Below are 17,753 nucleotides of genomic sequence, written 5' to 3'. Positions count from 1 at the left end.
TGGAGGTGTAACATGCTCTTTTGGGGTGACGGTTTGTGAAGGTTGTTGTAGAGACCAGCTAGGCCACACCTCATGGCAGACCAGGTTCCTGTCAGAGTGCCAGGTATCGTTTGACAACATTTAAGTTTATTTGTGAGAAGGATGATGTTAATAACCAAAAAACCCTCTTTTGTCCGAACTGGATGACGGAGAAGCCTTGTTGGAGGACTTTCTGGGGAGGCAGTAATTGAGCGTTAAGAATTAAAGCCATTATTGGTTTTGGAAAGAGGTGTTGGGCGATCAGTAACGTTACGGATTGTTGTGGGTTGGATATGTAGCCCATAAGCACACCTTGGGATGGGGGAGCTCCGGGCGCCCCCGGGAGCTGGCGGGCCGGCCCGGGGGTCCGCAGAGCAGCTGCCTGGCGGCGGGGGGCCGAGGCCGGCGGTAGGCGCGGGGCCGCAGCGCGCCGCCTCTCCCACAGCTGCCCGCCAGAGGGCGCCGCGGCCCCCGCTCCGCCCCCCCCCCCCTCCCGGCGCTGGCGCCCGGTCCTGCCGGGCCCCGGCGGGGGGCAGGGAAGGGGCGGGCTGGCGGCACCGCCGCCACCAGCCGGAGGCCGCTCGCCCGCGCTCCTGCGGCAGAGGCGGGCAGCCGGGCGCACCGTGTCTCTCTCCTCCTTCCCCCGCCGTACGGCTTGGCGGCCCTTCCCAAGATGTCTCGGGAGCCCGACTGCAGGCGCTGGCTTCTAGTCGCTGCGTGCGCCCACCTCCTCTTCCTCCTCCCGCCGCTCCGCACCCGGGGTGAGTGGCCGGGCGCCGGGCCGGGCCGCCATGGCGAGGTGAAGGGAGGAGACCCGGGACGCTCGGCCCCTCCGCGGAGGCGGTGAGGGGGAGGAGGGCACGGGACAGAGCCGGGCAGGCAGGCGGGGGGGCTGCCGGCGCTCCCTCGCCCCTCCGTCCCGCCCCGAGAGGCGAAGCGGGCGGGGAGGCGGGAGGTGCCCCTTCCCCCGAAGTTTGTTGGTGAGCCGGGCTGGGGCGCGGGCGGGCGGCGCGGGCTCCCCTCAGCGGCCCCGGCGCCGAGCTGCCGGGCACGGGCAGCGCCGGGACCCTTCCCCGCCCCGCGGCGGTGTGAGGCGGCGGGGGATGGCCCTGTGCCCGGGGCGGGGGGCGGCCCTGGCGGCGGGGGCACCGCTCGGGGCCAGCACCCCCCAGTCACACGGCGAGCTGAACCCGCCGCGGAGCCACTCGTGCTCGCGTTTGAAACGGCGCCTTACCGACTGGGTTGCCGGGGGGAGGTGGAAAGGGGACGCCGCCTAGTTAAAATGTCAGCGTAGTGAAAAGAAAATCACTGCATTTTAGAGGCGTTTTTAATGTGTCTGGTCAGGTGGGAGAAGGTTAAAAGAGAGGGGTTAGTAGCGTGTCAGCAGTTAGGTCAGTACAGGCTCTTGGAGTTAGCAGCTGTTGCCGTGAGTGTAAGAGAGGGAAATAAACGTTTACATCTGTTCTGTTTCTCATTATTTCTGTTCCTGAATGTTTCCGTCTCTGTCGGCATAGGCTTGTCAGGGTTGGATTTGATTCTCTTCCACTACGATGACTTGCGGATCAAAATCCTGCAGGGGAAACCTGGTACAAATACATCCTGTTTTCAGCAAAGTAAAACTGTGATACCATGATTTTTCTCTTGTAAAACACTTTTCCTTTCACCTACGCAGCGTGGTCTTTGGAGGAGTCCATTGCTCTTCCTAAAGCAGCATTTCATTCTTCCCGGGATGAGTAGTTCTGCTCCAGTGCTTCAGCAAGGTACTGTAGCACTTGTAGCCTTGAACAGATTGCAATTGCAGTCAGAGAACAGCAGCATCAGTTTTCCCCGTGTGTATGTCTGTTTCTTGGACGTACATGCAAACGTGCAGGTAGAACACAGAAATGGAAAAACTTGGGTTCTTGCTTGTGCGGTTACCTCTTGTTTAGTAGGTTTCAATTAGTGCTTGTATATAATTTGTTCACCTGAAGCTTCTTGCAGTATCGTGGCTTTCTTGAAGTTTTTAAAATATCCTTTTATATAAAAGTCCTTTCTTTCCTAAATATTTTATGCTTTTGAGAGGGCCAGGATAATAAGTTTGCAGAACAATCAGCTTTGCTCTTGAAAAACAAAAATAATTTGTATTGCATCTCACAGAAGAAAACAGCTTGTCTGTTGGTAGTTAAGTCGTTCCATGAATTCCAGCTTGCAGGTGGCTGCTTGCTGAATGGGAAAAAGTATTCAGACGATTTTGTTTGGTCTGACTTCTAGACAATCAGAAGGGTAATGATGATGCATTTTCTTCTGCTGTTTTTCTTTGCTTGCCTTTTTATGAAGACACTGGTGTACACAGCACTGAGACATTTCAGTGGCTCACAGTGGCGATTTCAGCAGCCTTCTTCCCATATATGCCAGCAGTGTAAAGAAATTAAATGAGTTGCTTTTGTTTTTTTATGAAAAGCTTCAGATGCTGGAAATTTACTTGCATCGCCCTCTCCTCTTCCTCTTCCCTTTTGCTCTCTCCCCATTTTGGGCTGATAAATCTGTAAGTCTTCATTGTTACCTGGCTAGACCACGGTCTTTGATAATGAAAATGTAGCAACAATGAATAAATGTTATAAAAGCTTGCATATGAATACATGAAACTAATTCATTTTGCTTGCTAGTGCTCCCAGGCTGTCTTATTGTGGAAGATCCTGTCTCTCTGACTGACGGTGTCAGTGCAGATTTTCTCTGGAACCATGTCAATCCATAGAATCTTATGTTCTTTGAAAACTTGGGAGGGGGAGGAAACCCAACCAAAACAAAAATAGGCTTTTCATTAAATTATGGTTAGAAGCATAAAGCAATTCTATTTTAAATGCTTTGTCTACTGTTTACAACATAATGGCTTTTGTTATTTGAAGTGGTTATTATTAGTCGTGGTTTTGCCTTATGTAAGTCATAGAATTGTAACTTTTTTGTAGCTCATTTAAACTGACCCACAGCCTGGTGAGGTGATTGGAATGACTCTGGGTCAGTCAGCCTTGAATCAGACTGTAAAAGAGGAAGATAACAGAAGTGTTGCCTTCCTATTTCAGTTGTTTTTTTCTGTGAAAGCAAAAGAACGAACTCAGTTTTTAATGTCCTTTGCACTTAAAGGACATGTAAATGTAAATGTTCAGAAGTTGTTTACAGTAGAAAGGGTAGTACTGAAGAAAGGATTACTTCTACATTTAAAATTTTGTACTATATCATTAAATATATTTATACAGTATATTGTGGTTTAATATTACAGTATTTACGTCCATTTTCCTAATAGTTTGTTGGCACATATTTCTGCAGTGCAGCTGCTGAACAATGTGAATAAATGATTGAATTTTACTTTCTAGCGATGTAAGCGAGTCTATTTACTCACCAGAATTTTAATGGAAAGAATGGAACACTTGAGGAAAAATAAATAGGAATTGAAGCTGCTTATATTACATTTTCTGATTAAGTTTCCAGGTTTTGAATGGCTCCAAATACAGTCTAGCTTTTTCAGTGGATTTTAGTCCTGCTTTCAAAAGAAATAAAGATAAGATCGTTGAAAATAATGAGCTTTAAAAGTCTTTCTAACATTTCATTCGTTTTCTTACTTATCCTCAGTTCTTGAGCATTTAGCAGAATGAGGGGAGGATTGGCAATTGACGCATTCAGCTTCTGTCTGCTTGTGCCAAATGATGTGAATAGCTGTGTGTTAAGAAACTTCAAAGTACACAAGGCATTAAAAAATGAAGTGACCAATACAAAATTACAGGTTGCATTTAAGACAGCACCTTGCTGGGTTTTTTTTCTGGTTTTTTTTTTTTTTTTTTTTTAGGTAGGTTTGTTTGTGAGAAATCATACGGTTAATCACTCTAGCCTTTTTGGTTAGTGTGGTGTCTACCAGCTAGTAAGTTTCTTCTTGCAATGTATTTTCTCTGTGCTCTTTGGCAAGTCAGTGGCCCACCTGAGATGTGCTTGCATTGCATCAAAACTCAAAGGGACTAGAAGAGATCCTGGGTTAGCAAAGGTACTTCTAGCTCCAGAGACTGATGTGTGTCTTTGAGAGTTCTCTATGGAAATAAATCTGTTGCAGTTGTCTGAATTGATAATGATGTTTGGACATGAAAAGTTACTGTCCTGTTATGGTAGCATCTGATAGCTCCCAGACATAAGTCATCCTTTGTGTGTGTGTACTTTACATGCAACAAAAAGATTTCCTTGCCACAGAGAGTTTACAGTTTCTACCTGTGTTTGTATAACTGATCTGGTCATGAGTGAGTTAGAATTTTTCTATTTGTGCCAGGTCCACTCCTGGGCACACCTTTTTCAGAAACCTCTTGGGAGTGAATTGCGGGTGGTTGACTTAATCTTAGAGATGTCCACTTGTGCCCAGGCATTGTATTTCCTACCTCCCCTGGGGCCCCTTTGTTGGTAAGTTGTATGGCAGCTAGATATACCGCGTTCTTTTCATGCCACCCTTTTCCCAGTAAATCCTTAGAAAAGGATATTTATTTCCAAGCTGAGAGATCAGGTTTCTTAGCCAGAAGAGTCTTGGCCATACGTTAGTAAGACTTTAGCTTACCCCACCAGTGCATCCCAGTTTACTTCTGAAGACTTCTTTACTGCTATCAAATTATGCATGCATAACAGATTTGCTACTAAGGTAATAGAGGGGCCATGGCATAGTTGTTGCTAAAATAAATTCGTACAGTCTGTCTGAGTGAAAAGCTGGGTTACTGCTGGGTGAAGACTCTTGAGGCTTTTGTTTTCAGTGTCTTCAGGGGTCTGCTGGTTTGTTCAGCGAATGTTTCTTCAGTAGTTTAAAAATAGTATGAACGGCTCTTATCATTAAAATGTATTAGCTGGAAGAAGTCTTCTTGGAATATGTAATGTAAAAGATACAGAGTCATTTTAATATGTTTATTTGTTGCAAAAGAAGGGGAGGCTGCATGTCTGAAATCGCTGGGAGAGAGAGTAATGGTATATAGAGAGACTTGAGCATTCCTCACAGATACTGGCTTGTTTAATAAACAATATGTGTGAGTGTTGAAGTTGTACTGTATGTCAGGGTAGCTGCAACAGAAGTCACTTTTATCCAGGCATAATCGGTCTACCGCTGTCCTCAACAGTACAGGAAGATTGATATGAGAGACCAGGAGAGCTGGTTGATTTTCAAAGCTCACCTCCTACAAGTTCAAGAATGGTCCATCCCCACATGCAGGAAGGCAAGCAAAGATGGCAGGAGGCCCACATGCATGAACAAGGAGCTCCTGACAAAACTCAGATATCAAAAGGAAGCACACAAGAGATGGAAACAGGGTCAGCTTACCCCAAGAGTAATATGGAGATGCTGTCTGAGAGTGCAAGTATGCTGTTAGGAAAGCCAGAGCCCACCTGGCATTGAATCTGGTGAGGGATTCAACTTGAGAAAGGCAAGAAAAAGGGCTTTTACAGGTGCATCAGCAGCAAAAGGGAGATTAGGGAAAATGTGGGCCTGCTTCTGAGTGAGGCGAGGGACTTGTTAGAAGAAGGGTGTGGAAGAACATGAGGAATCAAAACCTTCTTTTCCTTGGTCTGTACTGGTAAGAGCCACCTTCAGCAATCCCAGGCCCCTGAAAATTATGGGAAGGCCTGGAGCAAGGAATACTTACTTTCACTGGAGGAGGACCAGTTTAGGGAACATTGAAATAAACCGGACGTATGGGAGTCCTCAGGGCCTGATAGGAGGCACCCACAAGTGCTGATGGAGTTTAACAATGCCAATGCTAGGCGGCTCTTGATCATCTTTGAAAGTCATGTTGACTGGGGGAGATTCCTGAAGACTAGAAGAGAGCAAATGTCACTTCTGCCTTCAAGGAAGGCAAGGAGGACAATCTGGAGGAACCAGAGGTTGGCCAGTATCACTTCAGTCCCTGGGAAGGTGGTGGAGCAAAATAATCCTGGATACCGTTGCCAAACAAGGAAGGACAAGACAAGCATATGGAGGACAAGAAGGTGATAGGGAGAAGTCAGCACGTTTATATGAAGTGGCAGTCATGCTTGGCCAACCCAAAAGACTTCTGTGATGACTGCCTTCATGAATGTGGGAAAGACAGTGGATGGTGTTTGTCTCAGTTTTAGCAAGAGTTCAGTACTGTGTCCTATAACGACATACACAAACTGATGAAGTATGGGCTAGATATGTGGGCAGTGCGATAGAAAACTGTCTGACTTGCTGGGCTCACGGCCTCTGATCAGTAGCATTGTACACTCCAGGGCTTGGTAATGACTCCAGTAGTGTTTAGCGTTTTCATTAGTGACCTGGACAACGGGACAAAGTGCACCATCAGCAAGTTTGCATAGGATACAAAATGGGTAGGTGGGGTTGATGCACCAGCTGGTTGTGCTGCTATTCAGAGGGACCTCAGTGGGCTGGAGAAATGGGAAACTTGGAAAACAAAGTTCAACACAGGGAAATGCCAGGTTCTGCCCCTGGCAAGGAGTCGCCCCAAGCACCAGTGCACACTAGGGGCACACTGTCTGGAAAGCAGCTTTGCAGAGAAGGACCTGAGGGTCCTCTTGGGCAGCAATCTGACCATGAACCGGCAAAGATGGCCAGCAGCCTGCTGGTTTGCATTAGTAAGAGTGTTGTCAGTAGGTCAAGGAAGGTGATCCTCTCTGCTTGACACTGGTGAGACACACCTGGGGTGTTGTGTCCAGTTCTGGGCTCCCCAGTGCAAGAGAGACATGGGCATACTGGAGTGAGCCCAGCAAAGGACCCATGAGGATTATTAATAGATGGGAGCACTTGACATACAAGGAGAGGCTGAGGGAGCTGGGCCTGGAGAAGTAAAGGTTCAGGGAGGATCTTACCAGCACATGTAAATACCTGCTGGGGAGCAGTAAAGAAGACAGAGCCAGACTTTTCTCTGTGGTGCCTAATGACAGGATAGGGGACCATGGGCAAAAATTTAAATACATTTAAACATAAGAATTTATTTCTTTTTTTTTACTCTTAGAAGTGATTGAACACTGGAAGAGGTTGCTTGGAGAGTTTGTAGAGTTTCTGTACTAGAAAGTACTCAAAACTTGAAAAGGTTGTGAGCATCCTGCTCTGGGAAGGATGTTCAAGTAGTTGATCTTCAGGTATCCTTTCCAACCTCAACAATTCTGTGGTACTGTAATGAAGATGAAGTAGGGTTTTAAAATAATTCTCCAAAGAGCTTTATCTGTGTTCTTAAAGACATGGCATGAAATAGGTCTTTTTTTCCCAGACTGTCTCAGTATTGTCTGATTTGTTTCAAGGATCATGTGCATTAACATTTTATAAATCTCAGAAGCAGTGTGGCACGTGTCATTGAATGCTACAGTGAGAGAGGCAGCATCTCTTGTCACTCAAAGTTGTGTCAGGTCTTGTGTGCTCTTCTCAGTTGCATATTAGAAAGTGAAAGTAATGAAAATTCTGCTTGCATTCAGTTTTGCAAATAAGCAGAATGTATGAAGCGATACTTCTTCAGGTTAATAAATACATTTTGTGGGATAAGGGTGTTTTGTGTTGATCTTGTAATTAGGATCATGTCAAGTAGAAGAGGATCTGATTTGTGTTGGGGAAGCTATTCCTTACCTGGAGCTGTACGTACTGTTACATTGGGAGAGAAGGAGGAAAACAATCAGAACAAGCTGTCAACAAGGGATGTAATGGGCAGATTGAGGTGTTCTCTGTGCACTTTTGAACTAGAAGTGCAGAACATTTACTTGAGGACAACATTGGGGGGAACACTCCTACTTGTACTGTGTTTTCTTCTTCCTGGCTAAATGCCTTGTTGAAATGTAGCTCTGGTCAGTCAGCCTGAGTCTACAGTGTTAGAATGATATTGGGATGTCTTCATTTAGTGGTGTGATTTGAGGTTCAAGTTAGTCAGGACCTGAGGTGTCATTGTCAGCTGATGAAATTGGGTCTCTAGTTGAAAGAACATAGGAGTATAGGTAATCAGAGATGGAGCACCACAGGCTTTGGACAGTCTTATCTTGCTTTCCCACTTTCCAGGTTTCTAATGTGTCAAAGGAATAGACAGTTGCTAGCAATCACTTTGAAATCAATTTCAAGCAGTAAATGGCTTTTTTTTTTTTCTTTTGCTGCAGAACTTTGTCGAGTACAAAAATGAGCTCCTATAATATCAAAAGAGTCTGCTTTTTCTTTCAGCTTTTGCTGTAACTGTAGTTCCTGAAGGTGCAGAAGATAAGACTGAACTACCAGTGCTGCAGGTAATAAATTTTAATTGCCAAAGCAGGAACATTTTACAGACATTATAAAATCATCTAGAAGAGACCAGAGCAAAAGTCTAACATCTATGACATGGATTTTGATCATTGACTTCAGTGGTACTAAATGTCATATGATGCCTTTCTGTTCTGTGTGGCATATGAGACACCTTTAATGGGACACAAGTTGCATATAGCACTATTCTTCTAGTATTACTAGGATCTCAGTTTATCCTAGGGATGCTTAGACTCATTAGAATAAACTTACACTTAGCATTTCTGATTTCTTTCTTATGCTGGATTTTTTAGTACATTGACATTTGCATTAAGTGAATTAGTTTTTTGGGGTTTTGTTGGGGAACAAAATTGTAATTTAGAAAACAGTTATTTTCTTTTTTTCCACTATTAGCTGAAGAGTGCATTAAAAACTTATAGTAATAAAAACTTGGTGATTTTGCGTAGCTTCTACAAGTTTATAGTGTTACTGCTTTGAGAACAGTTTTTGAATATATAAGATTTATTAGTTCAGAGACAATTTTCCTTTCCTCTTGTTTTTTTTTAAATATACAATATATGAAGAGGGAAATGGCTGCCTCTCTGCTAAATTAGAATTACTACGTATTGCTACCCAAGTCACGGCTCAAGTAAAGCTTGCAAATGAAATTTCAGATTAACAGATTAGAAGAACTAATGGTCAGAGCTAGCCCTACCCTTAAACAGTGTAAGGAATGTTAGGTGCATATGCATGTATGTCCTTCAACCGACTTCCATCTACCCTTTTTATTTATATGTATATATTTGTAACAGATATTTGTGTATGTATAAAAGAGATTTAAGGGGGAAAATAAAATGTACTACAAGGAATCAAGAAATAGAATCTAGAACTGCCATTTAGATCTAGCGATCTCACAGTAAATGCAATAGAAGTATGGTCAGAGATACCTGTCTCTAATTTTTTGGGTTTTATGATGATTGCTATATCTACAGTAATGAAAAAGATCCCTGTTACAAACTGCTGATCTGCTGCAGTGTATCTGGGAGACTAGGTAATGTCATTCTGTTTTCATTACTTCTAAGTTTCTCTTTGTCAAATTCCATTATTTTCTCAATCTAGTTGTTTAACATTATCATTCTTATAAAGGATATAATTTATGAAGGCTTCGTACTATTTTAGAGTTCAAAACCTTCTCTCAGATTGTCAGGGATGCCTCCTATAATTCTTCAGGCCAAAATCCCTTTTTTCTCACCTTTTTTTTTTTTTTTTTTTTTACATTAACAGGCACATAATGGGCAACAAGTGTTTTGTTTTTTGTTTTAATCAAGGTAATTGTAAAATATGGCTTGTTCATCATACTGTGTACCACAAATCATACTTTTTTGTTTATATAAAAAATTAGTCTTAACATGTTGTTTATGATATACGTTAATTTAGAAGGTGGTATTATGCTGTGAGATGGCAGTGCTGTGTATAGTCATAAAAATAAGTTAGTCTTATAAGGATTTTTGTAAACTTTATTAACCCAGCAAAACAGGGTCATAAGCATAGATGCAATGGCTAACAAGAAGTTGGAGCTTATGCATTTCAATGTAAAAGTCAGACCTAGATGGAGGAAGAGATCATCTGATGCAAGTAGGACTAAAAGGATTAGATGTATGAGATTTAAAAAAAAAGAGGAGGGAGGGGGCGGGCGTGGGTGGGAGAAGGGGAAGTGTGTTTACAAATAGGAATTAATTCACAAGGGAAGGAAAACTATATATGAGCTTATTACCAAGGAATGCCTTGTATGGCATTTCTATCTGAAGGTCTTAAAAACTCTTGACCCAAGATAAATACTACAACATTCTTATGCAATTAGTAAATATGATCTTGATTTTATATGTGGAGAAACAAAGCACTAGGTGCTGTTACCAGGGAGAAATTGTGCAATAAGCAAAGGCTCTGTTTTCCTTCCTACAATTTTTATAGGAAGTGCAGAACTATTTCTCCAGTCCTATCTCTTTACCAGTCAGCAGTTCTTAAACATCTTTCTGCCTAGCCTCTGTTATTTAGAAGCAATTTAATATCCTCCTGAGATATTTTTGTGTGTGTGTTTTGGTTGCCTGGTTAACGATGCAAATGCAATGTCACTGTTGTCTGTTCCTCAGAACTTTGTTAAAATTCCATCACAAATATATGTGATACCTGAGTAAATCCCCGTGAAGTCATCTTATGTACAACACCCTTTTCATATTTGTTTGTCTTCATATAAATTGCTTTTGAATCTTACTTTAATAATTGTGTTTCGATAGATGCTTGATAGTGGATCAAATGAGTAAGATTGTGTTGGGTTTTGCATTTTTTTCCTTTTTATTCATTTACTGTATTGTCTAAGTAATAGTATGCAAACATGTAGGATACCTGTTCCAGTTTTTAATGATGAAAAACTTTTACGTTAGTTTTTTCATTTGTTGAGTTAAAACCTCTATTCATTAACACTCTGATGAATGCTTTCAGTACCTCTGTGTCTATAGAAATATTTGCGGTTTTATGTGTATCCTTATTTTGCTTTTTCTCCTTTCTTCTAGAAGTCTGAAAAAAGCAGAACAATTAGTAAAATAAGCAGAGGTAAGAACTGTATGGTCTGTATTTGTTTTCACTTGTGGCTCCCTTTTTAGTATAAATAAAACATGGTTATGCTTTGAGAAGTGACTGTATGAACAGTGCCTAAATGCTCAGCAGCATTGTTAGTTAATTGGTGATTCACAGATACTTTGTATTTTGTTTCTTTGCTCATGTAGTCTGGTCAGACAGAAGCTTGATTTTTTTCCTTGTATTTGCAATTCTTGTATTTAATTGTTTTTCTGAAAATGTGCACTTGCACTGTGAAACTGATGCATTGCTTTTTGTAGTACACAATATTTTAAAATGAGATTTCGTGATACTTAGTAGTTGTTATTGTAAAAATTTAACACGAAACTGAATTTTACCATGCTGCTAGGATCTCAAGGTACTTGTAATAACTAGGATTATTATAAATTACTTGTAACAACTTGTAATAACTTCATAATATCTAGAACCAAGTATTTAAGAAACATTTCAAATGTTAATAGGATACTGAGTGATAAAATGTTTTTTTACTTGACATGTGAGATAAATTATGAGAAGAAAAATTCTGCAAGCTTCTGCCTTTCCTGAAACAAGTTTGATGTCATTCCAGCAAAAAGTTTCCAGATGTGAGATAAGGACTGTAGCCTGGTGCTGCCTCTGCTATACTATAGTAGTTCAATACTTAAAAGTACCTACTTTTCACTCTTATAGATGCTGAGCACTTGGGTCTGTTTGTTCTAAAAAGAACTAGCTTAAACATGTCTTTGTTGCAGCAGTTTCTGAGTAGTTGTCAGTTCATTCTGACATCAAAGCTGAACACTGGGACTTAGCATGCTTCTAGTACAGTTGCTAACAGAACTCTGAATGGAGCTGAGAAGATATGGGTTTTGTTTGTTGGGGTTTTTTTGGACTTAGTTGAAGGCTTTGTTCCTAACAGAGATAACCACCTTTGTGGAAAACAATCAAGTCCCTTGTCCCATTTATCCCCCATTTTACCCTTGAAGGGTCAGCACCTGTCTATAGAAACTTTATTACTCTTTTTCCCTGTTCACCTGTCCTTATCTGGTGTTACAGGCCATTTCCTCTTGGTGTTCTTTCATCTTTCTGTGCAATCTCATAGCATAGCCAGGTGCTGGTTGCTGCTTCTATTGCTCTTAGCAAATGTGCTGTGTATCACTTCACAAAACACCCATGGAGGCATTGATAGAATTTTTTTTTGGCTTTGGACAGTGCTCAGTTTTCGTAAGTTTTAATATAATCTCACGACTTAGGAAAGTTACATTTAGGAACATTGCAATGGTATGTTAATGATGTAACTACCATCTGTCATCTATTGTTTGATTCAGCAGGAGATCGCTTTAAAACAGACAAACAAAAGTGTTTTATGCTGCAGGTAGCAAAATTTAGGAACTTGCTGCCACAGGAAGCTGTGGAAGCAGACCATGCCAGCAGTTTCAGGAGAGGACAGGTCCATGAATATATGGTAAGAAAAATAGTCAGCAATGTAACTTCTGGCATTTCCTAATATAGTTGTTAATGCTGTTAATAGTATGAGGAGCATTGTGAAGGTCTTGTGGTGTCCCTAAGTAGTGTTTCTTATTGCCGCTGTTCAAGACAATGTACTGGACTAGGTGGAGCATTGGTCTGATGTAATACATCATTTCTTGTATTCTTTATCTTTTTTTTTAAAGACTCTGCCTGTCCTTAAAGACTTTTTTTTTTTTTTCTTTCTGTATAATCATTTAGGTTGGAAAGGACCTTTGAGATGATCAAGTCCAACTGTTAACCCAGGACTACCAAGTCCATCACTAAACCATGTCTCTAAGCACTGCATTTACGTGTTTTTTAAATGCCTCCAGGGATGGTGAGTCCACCACCTCTCTGGGCAGCCTGTTCCAATGCTTGACCACCCTTTCCGTGAATAAATTTTTCCTAATATTCTATCTAAACCTCCCCTGGTGCAACTTGAGGCCATTTCCTCTTGTCCTGTTGCCTGTTATCTGGGCGAAGAGACCAACACCCACCTGCCTTTCTGGTAGTTGTAGAGTAGTAAGATCCCCTCTGAGCCTCCTCCTCTCCAGATAAAGCCATGTCAGTTCCCTTAGCTGCTCCTCATCAGACTTGTGCCCCAGGGATGGTGACTCAACCACCTCTGTGGGCGGCCTGTTCCAATGCTTGACCACCCTTTCCGTGAATAAATTTTTCCTAATATTCTATCTAAACCTCCCCTGGTGCAACTTGAGGCCGTTTCCTCTCACTCTATTGCTTGTTCTGTGGGAGAAGAGACCGACCCCACCTGCCTACCCCCTCCCTTCAGGCAGCTGCAGAGAGCGATAAGGTCTCCCCTCAGCCTCCTCCTCTCCAGGCTGAACACCCCCAGCTCCCCCAGCTGCTCCTCACAGGACTTGTGCCCCAGCCCCTTCCCCAGCCCCGCTGCCCTTCCCTGGACACGCTCCAGCCCCTCGACGTCCCTCCTGCAGCGAGGGGCCCGACACTGACCCCAGGGTTCGAGGTGCGGCCTCACCAGTGCCCAGTACAGGGGCGGTCACTGCCCTGGCCCTGCTGGCCACACTGTTTCTGACACCGGCCAGGACGCTGCTGGCCCCTTGGCCACCTGGGCACACGGGGGGCTCATGCCCAGCCGGCTGTCAGCCAGCACCCCCAGGCCCTTTCCCACCGGGCAGTTCCCAGCCCCCTGCCCCAGCCTGTAGCGCTGCCTGGGGCTGGTGTGACCCACGGGCAGGGCCCGGCACTGAGCCTGGTTGAACCTCACACCGCTGGCCTCGGCCCATCGGCCCGGCCTGCCCAGACCCCTCTGCAGAGCCTCCTGCCCTCCAGCAGATCCTGTCCCCCAACTTGGTGTCGTCTGCCAGCTTTCTGAGGGCGCACTCGATCCTCTCATCTAGATCATTGATAAAGAGATTGAACGGAACTGGCCCAGCACTGAGCCCTGGGGAACACCACTTGTGACCAGCCACCAGCTGGATGTAACTCCATTCACCACCACTCTCTGGGCTCGGCCAGCCAGCTTCTAACCCAGCACAGAGTACACTCATTCTCGCCATGAGTAGCCAGTTTCTCCAGAGAGTGCTGTAGGAAACTGTATCAAAGGCTTTACTAAGGTTGAGGTAGATGACATCACAGCCTTTCCCCTGTCCACTAATTGGGTCACCTTGTCACAGAAGAAAGTCAGGTTAGTCAAGCAGGACCTGCCTTTTAACCTATTTCTATGGGTAAAATCAAGGAAGGACTTGACACAGAGAATGACATTCTTAACGGTTCTTAGTTACTGTGATTATTCATTCTTTTCCAGAATTTTCTTACATAATAGTTTTTCTCCTTTATAAACAACCTGTACCTTTGTACCAAGGAAGAAGAGTTACCATCTGTAGTTTTCCTTTTGGAGTTTTAAGAGATCTTTTTTAAGTGTCATTAGTTGAGTCTTTGAGGACAGGTATCAACATCTTAATATTCTAGTCACTGGGAAGACACGTTTAACAGAGAGAAGACTGAAGTTCATGTTGCCACGGCTGCTTTGTCTACCCAGGATGTACTGTAGCTTTCAGGATTGGCTGGTGTGGAAAGTGTTTCATGCATGGATTGTTATAGTCCAGCCAAAAGGTAAGTTATGTGACTTACCATTGTTGGGTAATCATTGCCACGCCATGGCAAAAAGTCTTGCCTTTCCACTGGATGTGTAGGCGCTCTATTGGTGGGTATATTTGTCCCCAGATGGTAGGCTATATTGCTGGCCAGCAGTATTTTCAGCTTTTAGAATATTTGAATAACAAAAGTAAATCCCCTCTTGAAGTGAGGCACGTGCTATTCCAGGCTAGTGTACTTTGTACATAGCGTACAGATTTTGCCTTCTTTGGAAACTCAGGGAAAACTGAGCTTGGGAACATGAGTTGTCTAGATTCCTTCTGCTGTATGTGGAGGGGGGCACTTCCAGAGGGTGACTGAGGTCCAAGATAGCCTGACCTAGTTCTGCATTTTATCTAGGCTCTTTAGGAATTGGTGAGGGAAGATAAATTTAGATTAGATATTAGGAAGAAATTCTTTACTGTGAGGGTGGCAAGACACTGGAAGAGGTTGCCCAGAGCAGCTGTGGCTGCCCCATCCCTGGCAGTGCTCAAGGCCAGGCTGGATGGGGATTTGAGCAGCCTGGTCTAGTGGAAGGTGTCCCTGCCCTTGGCAGGGGGTTGGAACTATATAGTCTTTAAGGGTTCTTTACAATCCAAACCGTTCTGTGATAAGTTTGGGTGGAATCATGAGAACGACATGCAAAGGTGTAAGTAAGTTTTTTCTTTAGTTATCAAAGCAAAGGCATAGGTGATGAACTTTTTTTTGGGTTTTGTTTTAAGACATATCATGAGTTCTGAAGTGGTAAGCAACATAGTTTTTGTATTACAAAACTATGAAAGAGCATGCAGTTTATTGAGGAACAAGTGACAACTCGATACTATTTTTTCAAATTTCAAGTAGTAAACAAATGTACAAAAAATGTGGTACATTTGAAATCTATTTTAAAGGGTTTTTTTGATATTACTAAGGCAAGAAAATTAGCACAATTGTTGAGAGTCAAGTGTTGAGAGTGTGTTTGACTTTCAGTTCTCATGCTGCAGGCCATAAACAGATAAATCAGTCATTACAATGCTTATGGCATATGTGATAAATAAGCGTGCACACACTAATGTGGTTGCATGTCTGTGTATCTGTCTGTCTATATGCATACACTGTCTTTAATCCAGAAGGATCCCAATAACTTTATATAACCACATTTGCAAATTACTGTTCTTAGCATGAGAAAAGTCTTGTCTCTACTTTTAGTATAAAGCTTCCACAGTTAGGCTGCAGTAATTGGCTCAAAATATAAGAACGAAAAGATCCTGATTTGGAGTTTCATGTTGATTTTAGAGTTGACATAAAAGTAGGGGAAGGCCTACAGAATATGCAAGTGGCTTAAGTTTTTTAAACTCAAATTGGAAGCTGAGTTTTCTGACCTAGGCGTTAGAGTCTTGGGTTTGTGAGTTAAAGCATAAGTGCTTCTGCAGTGTAGTTTTTATCTGAATAAATAATGAGACATTTTGTATTTTATCATCAGGTTTTCATTGTACAAATATACCATTTAGCCTTAAACAAATTAATTTTATTTCTATCATTTCTTAGGAAAGAAAAGCCCAAAGAAAAGAGGAGCTAGATTTAAGCACCATTGACAGAGCTGCAAAGATGTCAGTGGCATTCTTTTACCTATTAGAGGTCAGTGGTTAGACTGCATCCTAGTTGTTTTAAAGTCATAGTTCTAATTGTAATTTTTGTGGAAATAGTTTGGACCATGTCACACAATGCTCCAGGGGAGTATATAAATCATCACAGAATTCTGTCTTTTCTGTTGATGCTTGTTCTACATTTTTAATGATGTGTTTAAACATTCAGCGAGTCAGAGACTTGGTTCTAGGTGCCCACTAAAAGTTTCAGGAGAGTTTGGTAATTAGTTAGCTCATGAGTCATTTTCACTCTTCTCTGTTTCTAGAACAATAGAAGGGAATGGGGAAACCCCACCTCAGCCTATACTTGCAGCCTGGAAATGAAGAGTGAATGCCAAAGACTTACATTCAGGCCCAGGCTACTTCACAGATGAGAATTTCAGTTTCTGGCATCCTAGGTGAATGCTTTAACCTCTGGGTAGTAGAGAAAGGCAGGCAGCCAGGCCAGCCACATTATCATCATGTGTTCTTCTAGAAGCTCCCTCTCCCCCAATATTTAAAATTGCAGTACTGTATTGACTAAACCAACTTTTTATGGTAACTAAACTTTGGGAAAAAAAACCAAACAACAACAACAAAAAACCCAAACAAAAAAAAAAAAACCACCAAAAAACCAACCATACAGGTACTTTATTCAAGCTGCTTATTATACTGCAATGCTTACCTTCGAAATAGCAGTATTTCCCCATTACCATCTTTTGAACTGATTTAGTGATAATTCCGAAGGAGGAGTATTTTGCATAGGGTCATTGTATACTTGCTAAAACACTTGTTCCTGTTCGTGGCTTGCTAAAAGTTGGTAAAGATTCTATTCTGTTTAGCAGTGAGCCATGGTTGTGAGCTCAGGAAGTGTCAGCATTCCTGTTTCCCAATTATTATTTTTTTAATGTGAACTTGCAGTATCTTTCCAATCAGTGAGCATTTGAGTTTGTTGAAGATATTTTCCAGGTATGTAAACGTCTTAGGGAAGTAAAAGAGAAAAGAAAACAACAAGAGAAATAAAGTATCCGCGTATCAGTAGCTCTTTTGGGTATTAATCTTCCATAAGACTCCATTATTTGTCTTGCCTGGTTGACTATTTCTCAACTTCAGAAACAATTTATGTGTTTAAAATTATACCTATTTTCTGTTGACATTTTAATACACTGACTATTTCTTTTTGTAAACTATTTTAAAGCGCCTATAGCAGAGGAAACTATTTCCATTGGATTAAAGCAGTAACACCAAAGTAGGTGTTAGATTACTCATAGAAAGTATTCTACTGTGGGATATCACAGCTGTTGCTAAATGTACCATAAACAAAACTGAGTGTAATTCAGATGCTTGCATATCTGTAAATGTACTGGTACTAAACTAGTAATTATATAGAGCAATGTATATTTTGCTTTTCCTCTCTAGGGATATTTTTACTGTCGTGTGTGTAGATTTAGCCCTTTGACTCTCACAAACACCAATGAAGTGTAATTTTAATTGTTGCACTAATTTAATTTTTGCACAGGAAATCTAGCAAATATCCTGCTAGATAGAAATTAGCTGCTTATCGGAAGTTTTTATTGTGCATTTTTTGTGAAGCAATTTGGTTGGTCAGAGCTTGAAGGAATGCTACGTGGGAAAAATGTGAAATCAAAACTAATACCTATGTCAGTGCTTATGCC

The 17,753-nt window shown here is 42.2% G+C and overlaps 1 protein-coding gene across 1 annotated transcript in view; it reads left to right on the top strand.

Annotated features, from left to right (window-relative positions):
• Positions 1-547: 547 nt before the first annotated feature.
• Positions 548-17,753, top strand: part of B3GLCT (beta 3-glucosyltransferase) — a 68,894-nt gene continuing 51,688 nt past the window's right edge. Inside the window, exons 1-3 of the mRNA XM_040583767.1 lie at positions 548-779; positions 8,186-8,247; positions 10,810-10,849. Of these exons, the coding sequence (XP_040439701.1) occupies positions 692-779; positions 8,186-8,247; positions 10,810-10,849 (190 nt within the window). The 5' untranslated portion in view covers positions 548-691. The remainder of the gene's footprint in view (positions 780-8,185; positions 8,248-10,809; positions 10,850-17,753) is intronic.

This window comes from Falco naumanni, chromosome 2 (genome assembly GCF_017639655.2).
Source record: "Falco naumanni isolate bFalNau1 chromosome 2, bFalNau1.pat, whole genome shotgun sequence".
Taxonomy (NCBI): Eukaryota; Metazoa; Chordata; class Aves; order Falconiformes; family Falconidae; genus Falco; species Falco naumanni.
The sequence above is the reverse complement of the archived record's forward strand: the minus strand, read 5'-3'. Positions and strand labels throughout refer to the sequence as shown.